The following is a 9,042-nucleotide window of genomic DNA, read 5'->3' as shown; positions in this document are numbered from 1 at the left end:
TTGCATCAAATAACATTTTTTAAATAATAATAATCACCATTATCGTCATCATGTTGTCTTAAAAACTGCATATGGTCAACTTTGTTCATCTCAATTTCACCCTATTACATTATATTTTTGTTGTTCTGTCATTTGTCTTGTAAAATAAAAAAACAGGGAAAGATTCAAAGCCATAAGGACAAACCTAAAAAAAATTACTATATGACTTTACTTCACAATGCTTGTGCATTTTTAAAACCAAGATGGACACAGCTGTACAGTGTACTGTCAGTAGTGCACAGCATAATATGTGTGATTGTATAACATCTTTATGTAAAAATAAAAACAAAAAAAATTGTCAAATTCATTCCAGTCTTGAGAAAGTCATTCCTTTAGTTCTAACAGTATTCTAAGTGAATATTGCACAGTTTTTGCATCATTGCCTCAATTGTCTAAAGGTACTATATAGTGCAATGCTTCAGAGATTTTCATATGTCAATTAGATTTAACATGCAATGTTATGATGTGTCATCTAATGTGATTAAGGATAGGTGCTTTATCATATTTTAATAAATCCACTTTGACTTGTCCATTTTTTCAGCATATACTCTCCATGCTGCTTATCATACCTTCTTGACATCATTTGCCATTTGTAACAGTTGCCTTAGCAACCACTAGCATCCCCCGAGCAAGGGGTCTGAATGTTGAGAAAAGACCAGCTATAATCTCTATACTGTATTCGTACACAACTATAATTTGTCAGTCAGTACTTTAATATTGATCTAAATTTTTTATTCCCAACAAAGTTTTTCCCTCTCCAGCATGTAAATATATCGGTATGGGCGATAAAAAAAATTGGATAACAAAATGTTACAAAAAAAAAAATGCACATAAACACATAAGTACAGGGGGAATATTCTGTATTGTCCCAAATGTTCAAACTTTTTTCTCTGTTCAGACAATATGAACTACAGATGGCCTTGCTATGATAGAGACTATAGTGTATAGGTCATTCTCTTTCCAGTGCTATTTATAGTTGATGTGTCTTTTTTAGAAGCTGTACCATTGATGCTTAATTTTTTCAGTGCTCTTGTCACGTCTCCTCTCACTCTCAATAAACACTCAGGGGTTCAGTCATTTTTAGCACAGAAACCATTTACAATGTACTAAAAATATTTAATCAGAATACATATTCTCGGATTAATATTCATTTATATTGTCAATTATTTTTATAATCTTAGAAGAAGCTAGTTTTTGATCTTAAAGCATAACTGTTAGCCTTTATTAGTACTTTGTATTACCTCATTTGATTACCTCGGGAAAAGTAGCTTTTTCCTTTTCCTAGTAAATCATATGCATAAATGATATGCATAGTGCATAATTCATTAAGATAACCATAGATAACTTTATGATCACCTGGCTCGAGCTAATGCTTTCATAGCAAAATAATTTACCTTGAACTATTATTCTGGTCCTATCTTTCTTTTGACATTTCCATATTCTTTTAAATGTGTCTAACAAAATGTGCTGCAAAAAAATCACAATATGTAGATTTTAATGATAGTGTACTGGAGTGTTTTCTTATAGCAGTAGCATACAGTATATGGTAAAAATAAAACATATTACAAATAAGACAAATGAAACCCCATCACATCAAGCCAGGCTACATGGTGACAGACATTCAGAAATAAGAGAAAGAAAGTAAGAGTGTGTGAAAGTAAACAATAAAAATGTTTTTACATTTATTTTTCTCAGATATCTTGGAGTGAATATTACACGGTTTTCTGCCAGGCTGAAATAGACATACATAGAAGAGATCAATAAATACACAGAGATCAGTCGGGTCTGAAAAATATGCTTAATGAAAGTGACTAGATTACAATTTTAGAGACATTGAGCAATTTACAGCAGACTAACCAAGAGAGATAACTTTCAATGTAATGTAGCTAGCATACAGTTTTAATATGCCCTTGAGCTCAGTTTATAGGATAAATATAAATACAGAAATGTATTTAAAAATGTATTATGCCCATCAGTTTGTCAGTGTTCTTTTTTTAGTTTCAATTTCAAGTGTTTGTTTTGTTTGTGTGTGTGTGTGTGTGTGTGTGTGTGGAGGGGGGATTTTGTAGATCATTTTAGTTACAAAATGTACTTTTGTGACTATTAACATTTATCACGAATGTGGGCACCTATAGGAAAATTCTGGGAGACATGAGGAAAAGTTAAAGCTACACTCACTTCCACAGAAAACATGAACAGTGTGGTATTTTCCCAGGAGCAACCAGGCAAATCTGCCAAATTCCAAATTGCTCTCTACTCCCCAAATAAGTGCACTCATATGATATGATATAATTGGCATCTCCACCCTACACTGTGCACGTTTTGTTCATTAGGGAGCCATTTGGGATTCAGCCTGAACCCACATACGTAACGGATACACTTCCTGTTTCTCATACCGCTGCTGTGTTGAGGCAGCCGACCGACTAAACCATCCGAGGTTTTTTTTTAAAGGGAACGTCGATTTCTAATGTGATCACTTTGACATTTTTTTGTCAACCTATTTAAACCTTGTGTGAGTGATTATGTTAGATTATCCGACTTTCTAAGAATGTAAACAGTTGATCCATAGTATTACCATAGTATAACCACATGTGAGAAATATATAACTTGTGCACCCCCCTGCTCCTGTGCTGTTGCCATGTTCCCGTTTTCTCTATGGGTGTGGTGAAGAGACAGCTTGTTGAAAATTGAGTTGAGCCGAGCCGAGGGTGCATGGCCCTTTAAATCTATTACAATTACTAAAACCGAGTGCGCTTTATTTACTGTTTGAGTTTCTTCTTTCTTTTTAATATTACTTAATGATATTTTTCGTACAACAGTCACCATGTGTGGATTTTGAAAGCAGCTAGGTTAGAGCAAAACGACGAGCTTGATTCAGGTAACGTTATAAAGCGTAAATAACTCGCCTGTGATTTTTCTCTCAATTTCGGCCGGATTTCCTGCTTTTAGAAACGAACACACTCCGAGCAACAAGTTGAACTCTCTTTTGGTGATACTAAATGCTGAAATGTGGGACAGGGATGCATCATTTTAATGTTAAAGTAATAGCTACTAATTGCTAATTGAACAGTTTTGCCCGTGAAACAGGTTGGACGAAAGAGTGTTTACAACCTGTTTTTTCCGTGTGCGGCCTGTGAGAGTTAAAAACTCGTAGGAAACAGGAGCAGTTTGTGGAAACGATACTGTTTTCATCTCAGCGGTCGATTTAGTTTGTTTTGGTTTGTTTTTTCGGTTTTTTTTTCGGGATTTTACTGATATGTCAAAATCTGTAAAGAGGCCGGAAGTTTATAGATACTGCCATAGCAGTTGCAACACAAGACTGATTACACCAAGGCCTGTGAATTCAATACACTCAATTTTATTTTTAGTTTTAACATGATTACAAATCACAATGATTTCAATATCAAACGTGTAATAGTCCTGAAAAGTATCCTTTCTTCATTCTAAACACTTTTACTTTCAGTTTTAGCTGAGTAAACTGGGAAGTATGTGCAGTTTATCTAGATGTACAAACAATACCAGCATTACTGCAATCATCCAAATGCACTGGTATTTCAAATGAAACAAATAATGAAAACTTTTTTTTTTAAACCAAAAATCAAGAGTTTGTGTTTGTCTATGGAAAAGGGGGCCAATAATTTTGACAGACAGTAGTTACACAGCTGTACACATACAGCTGTATACATGAATGAAGCTCAGGTGCCTCAGCTGGAGATTTCCGTGGTTTTGGGAATTCGTGAAATTCAAGAATATCAAGCAGCTGAAATAATTTTGGACACGATTTTGGGGGTTTCCACCCTCACCACTCAGGTTCCCTGGTTTGAACCGTAGCTCAGGTTACTGTCTGTTTATGTTTACTTGTGGGTTTCCTTTGGCTTCTCTGGTTTCCTTTTACCTCCCAAAACCATGGCAGTGGGTGATGACTGTAAATTACTCCATAGGTGTATAGAAAAAATGCAATATTGAAAATATAACATACATACATTTAAATGCAATCTACTGTAGTGTTTATAATTATATTGATCTGCCTGTACTGCTGGTAATAATGAAATATGCTGTGTCAGCATGTCATTGTTAGGATATGCAATAGGTAAATTGTACAAAGCTTCCTGTCACCTTGTTGTTTCATATTTGTTCTGCCATCATTTACTGAATTAAAGCGGCATGATGAAACCATGCTTGCTTTGCTCAGTGCCAAGCTGTGCTGCCACACAGTGTGATGGGGTGTCGTTGGTTAGCAGCACTTCTGTTAGTATTGTCTATGGGTACCATCCTATTGGCTGGGTAATCGTCTAGATTATAAAATGATAACAAACTCTGTCCTGTTTACATTTATCTAAGCTCTAAATGGAGTTTTCATTTCCTCAGAAAAGATGCTGCAGTGATAAGGGTCCTGGTGTGGTTTCAGGTCAATGACAACTACTAGCGCTTTCAGCTTGGATGTGAAAAAGCAAGCTGATTACCTTTCTGGTAGAACAAAACCAAAGAAGAATGCTATTTCAAACTATTGTTTTAACTCCGCTGTATAAGTACTTAAAATAAAGACAAAAGTTGTCTTTCACTTCCACACATTTAAAAGGTGCATTACAAGTACATTGATTTGTGCTCTATTTGCCTGGTTTTAAGTGTGCGCTTAACACTGCATCAGTATTGGTATAGTTATCATGATGGCATGTTTTACCATTGTTAAATCCATGTGCATGCATAATTACAGTCTGTACAATGCATACAATGTGAAATTATAGACTGGATCATAGAAACATGGGTGGGAAAAATCAGAGAGCTTTAAATATTTGGGATCAGATAGTAGAGTAACTGCCTTGTAAGCTTTCAGTGTCTTATACAGTGAGCTTTAACCACATATACAATGTTTTTCAGATGTTGCTTATTGTGAAACAAGATTTTGAATAGAAAATGAATCAAAGTTCACATATGTCTTAAGCCTTATTCCACATCTGAACAGTGTCTGTCTGTGGTGCAGGTACCAGCTGGTCTCTCTGATTTAAAAATTGCATCATACCGGGACGATGAGCGAACTGGAACAGTTACGCCAAGAGGCTGAGCAACTTCGCAGTCAGATCCGGGTAAGAGGGGCTAATGGACGCAGCAAGTTATGAAGTGCTCTACACTGTATTAGGATGACTCCTTTTGTCAAACCAGTTTTTCCTAACATTGCGCTTTGTTTCCTGAACAGGATGCCAGAAAGGCATGTAGTGACTCTACGCTTTCAGAGGTATATTTTCACAAGTGTTAGGATTAAACACACAGTTTTATAAATTGTATTGTTATTTGGAATAAAGAACCTGTCTAGAACCACTACTGATTGTTCATAATGTGTGGATTATTTATTTTGTTCATTTAACTGTGACTGTAATATGCACTGTCACATCATATCATTGTGTTTGCCTTCTAGATCACTGCTGGTCTCGACTCAGCAGGAAGGATACAGATGAGGACCAGGCGTACTCTTAGGGGACATCTTGCCAAAATCTATGCCATGCACTGGGGCAGCGACTCGAGGTGTGCGTGCGTGTGTGTTAATTTTAACTGAACATTGTTCAGTTTTTGTATTGTCATTGTTGCTTTACTGGCATTACTTTATTATGATCTATTATGAAATGTATATGTATGTTTTATGTTCAGGTTACTTGTCAGCGCGTCCCAGGATGGCAAATTAATCATCTGGGACAGCTACACAACAAACAAGGTAATGCATCAAGGCTATTTGCTATAGTCTAGTCATTTATATTATATATCTATACCAGTAGATATGGCTGAATCTGTACCACTTTAGTGCTAGAAATAGCAGTTACAAAGAATAATAATAATAATAATAAAAAAAAAAACTCATTACAATGAATGTTTTTGTCACATGAGCCTCACATCTGACCTCTTGTTTGTGCCTGCATGAAAGTAAAAAAAAAATCTCGCATTACTTTTTTGTTGTCTGTCTCAGTGTAAACACTTTACAGTCAGATGCCATGTGAACATTTGTGGCAAACATTCAAATGAAAAAAAGAAGAACTGAATCATTTATTTGTTTTGGATACATCTACACTTTTCTAATTTACAAAGAAATGTAGTCCAGCATATGACGCAACACACTTGTGTTTTGTGGTTTTATCTCTCAGGTGCATGCAATTCCTTTGCGCTCATCCTGGGTGATGACGTGTGCCTACGCCCCTTCAGGCAACTATGTGGCCTGCGGCGGCCTGGACAACATCTGTTCCATTTACAGCCTGAAAACCCGGGAGGGTAACGTCAGGGTTACCAGAGAACTTCCTGGACACACCGGTAAAGCATACATTCCTATACAAACAGAAACAACAGGTTGTTACCTCGCACGACAAATTGCTCTTCATATGATGGATGAAAATCACTTTTGTCTGCGTTGTAACTGTGTGATTGTACAGTGTTATTTTAAACTCATAGACTTCAATATTCACAGTAGAAAATCTGACCATAATTAAATAAAAAAACAACAGTTTTATATCGACCAGGGTCTGACAAACATGTTTTAAAGAAATTTATTGTTCTCAGAGGCCATCTAGTTTTCTAATTTACTCTGGTACATTACTCTTTCTCAAGGGAAAAGGGTTTTTTAAATGTATCATATGCTTGTTCCAGGTTATTTTCCCCCCAGTTATGTGACCTATCATCAATCAATAATTTTATAATTATTAATTAATTGAATGGAATACTCTTAATGTTTGTCTGCTTTCCACTGCAGGATACTTGTCTTGTTGCCGGTTCTTCAGTGATAACCGGATTGTCACCAGCTCTGGGGACACTACTTGGTGAGTGGTAGAATTTGTGCTCTTTGTTCTTTGTATACACATTATTGGCAACGTTCAACATTGGCAAATAAACTGATAAGTACCCAGCAGCATTGTGGGTTTATAACTGTATATATGAAATCTGTATCTTTGCACAAGCGTAGCTGATTAAGAACTCTTACTCTCCAGTGCACTGTGGGATATTGAAACAGGCCAGCAGTCCACCACATTCACAGGCCACACTGGTGATGTGATGAGTCTGTCACTCAGCCCCGATCTTAAGACCTTCGTATCAGGTGCCTGTGATGCCTCCTCCAAGCTGTGGGACATTCGAGATGGCATGTGCAGACAGACCTTCATCGGCCATGTTTCCGACATTAATGCTGTCTGTGTAAGTGTCAATCAAAGGGAATGTTCTTGCACTTTGTATATCAAACAGTGCACCCCTGTGTTTAGTAACTTTTCTGGTATTGTAGTTTTTCCCGAATGGAAATGCTTTTGCTACGGGCTCAGATGATGCCACCTGCAGGCTTTTTGACCTGCGTGCGGATCAGGAGCTCATGATGTACACGCATGACAGTATCATCTTTGGCATCACGTCTGTGGCTTTCTCCAAGAGTGGCCGCTTGCTGTTCGCTGGCTATGATGATTTCAACTGCAACGTCTGGGACACATTAAAGGGCGAACGAGCAGGTAACGTCATTATTTATTCTCGTACTTGTACATTCTCTAAGATTGATTGCTTATTTTGCAGTGCTTGATTTATAAGGGCCTGGGGATGCCTTTTCTCAAAGGTGTTTCATACACTTTTCTGGCGATAGAAAATTGTAATCTTATAGGCCCTTCACACGCAAAATATAGTTAATGGAGCATAACACTTAATGACATCTCATCTGTAGTTGTTAAATGGTATTGTTAAGAGCCAGAAGTAGTGAGTGAACAAAATAAGCTCAAGTATTGGCAAATGGACAAACACAAGAAAATGTCTGCTTTGGGACATCTTTGTGAAAGAACATAAAAAGATAGAGTAAAGTGTAGTTACCTATGAGTAGCTACTGGAGTTACTATAGTTAACTGCTATAACATTTACATTACTTTTTTGTGAGATATTGTAGTGTTGATTGTTGTATATTGTATATTGTTGATCCATTCAGAAATCATTGAATCAGCAGAATTAGCATTACATTTCACACATCATGACATTACTGGTACTTTTGAAATATAGCAATTCCAGTTTATCTGGGTTGAAGTGTTTGAACGGCACAAACATAATCTCAAGTAAAGCAAAGCCAAATTTACAGTTTTATTTCCTCTGCTTCTTACAGCACTCGAGTTAGTTACATTAACTTTTCATATCCTTACCCAGGTGTCCTTGCGGGCCATGACAACAGGGTTAGCTGTCTAGGAGTGACTGATGATGGCATGGGCGTGGCCACGGGCTCTTGGGATAGCTTCCTCCGTATCTGGAACTAAGCCCTACAGCTGGACTTTCTGGAGGACTGCAACATCACTACAGATCTCAACTGTGAGAACAACATGCCTTTTGTCTTCACTTATTACAACACATTCCTGTGAAGAGGCCCAGGCTGACTCGACAGAGGTCAGACAGGTGGTTATTGAAAATCGATGGAGGGCATCATTGTGCTTTATGTACATACAAATGTACAGTATATGAATATAAATATGGTATATATGTTAAGCAATATGCCCATGTATATGCCATATATATGCTCACACAATGTTATTGTATATATTTTTGTAGTTTGATTGCAACCCATTATAGCTATTTGTTTTGGAGAGGCGTCATTTACCGTATATTTGAAGTCCGGGTTATTTTTTACAGATACCTATAATGCCAGTGCCCTTTAGCACCTGCGGTCATTTTTATTTTTCTTTTTTTATGAAACCGCTAATTTCCTAAATGATGATAGTAAAGCACAGGTGTTTAATATACAGATTAAATAAATAGGGGGTGGGTAGCGACTTTCCAGCATAAGCAACAGAAACAAAATAAAACTGTGCTTCAGTATTGATTTCTACTCAGTTCCTTTTGTGAAAAATATGATCTTGACCTTAGGATACTAGATAGCTAAAGGGCATTATGGGACTTTTTGTGTGCAATCAGCAGCTACATACCTAAACGTGTCCACAAAATGTTTGGCAAAAGGGACCAAATCCCTTATTTTTCTAGTATAATAGACTTTAGACTTGATTCCTGATTCTTGGA

General features: G+C 36.8%; 1 protein-coding gene and 1 long non-coding RNA gene across 2 annotated transcripts; one reads left to right on the top strand and one right to left on the bottom strand.

Moving 5' to 3' along the window:
* Positions 1-1,691: 1,691 nt before the first annotated feature.
* On the bottom strand, positions 1,692-2,385 carry LOC124390888. Its single transcript, XR_006926877.1, has 2 exons — positions 2,218-2,385; positions 1,692-1,771 (listed from the first exon to the last, which is right to left on the bottom strand). It is a non-coding gene; the product is annotated as an uncharacterized LOC124390888 (long non-coding RNA).
* Positions 2,386-2,711: 326 nt separating this feature from the next.
* On the top strand, positions 2,712-8,844 carry LOC124390980 (guanine nucleotide-binding protein subunit beta-4-like). Its single transcript, XM_046857151.1, has 10 exons — positions 2,712-2,917; positions 5,021-5,123; positions 5,234-5,272; positions 5,453-5,559; positions 5,683-5,746; positions 6,171-6,333; positions 6,770-6,836; positions 7,005-7,206; positions 7,292-7,508; positions 8,182-8,844. The coding sequence occupies exons 2-10, from the start codon at positions 5,067-5,069 to the stop codon at positions 8,286-8,288; spliced, it is 1,023 nt and encodes a 340-aa protein (XP_046713107.1). The 5' UTR covers positions 2,712-2,917; positions 5,021-5,066; the 3' UTR covers positions 8,289-8,844.
* The last annotated feature ends 198 nt before the right edge of the window (positions 8,845-9,042 follow it).

Source organism: Silurus meridionalis, chromosome 9 (genome assembly GCF_014805685.1).
Source record: "Silurus meridionalis isolate SWU-2019-XX chromosome 9, ASM1480568v1, whole genome shotgun sequence".
NCBI lineage: Eukaryota > Metazoa > Chordata > Actinopteri > Siluriformes > Siluridae > Silurus > Silurus meridionalis.
The sequence above is the reverse complement of the archived record's forward strand: the minus strand, read 5'-3'. Positions and strand labels throughout refer to the sequence as shown.

What these genes read in the sequence shown, in the direction of transcription:
- LOC124390980 (XM_046857151.1), top strand. Translation starts at nt 5,067, where the DNA reads ATGAGCGAACTGGAACAGTTACGCCAAGAGGCTGAGCAACTTCGCAGT. An exon ending in GTGACTCTACGCTTTCAGAG is followed by an intron (nt 5,273 to 5,452) that starts GTATATTTTCAC and finishes TTTGCCTTCTAG; the next exon opens with ATCACTGCTGGTCTCGACTC. An exon ending in ATTAAAGGGCGAACGAGCAG is followed by an intron (nt 7,509 to 8,181) that starts GTAACGTCATTA and finishes ATCCTTACCCAG; the next exon opens with GTGTCCTTGCGGGCCATGAC.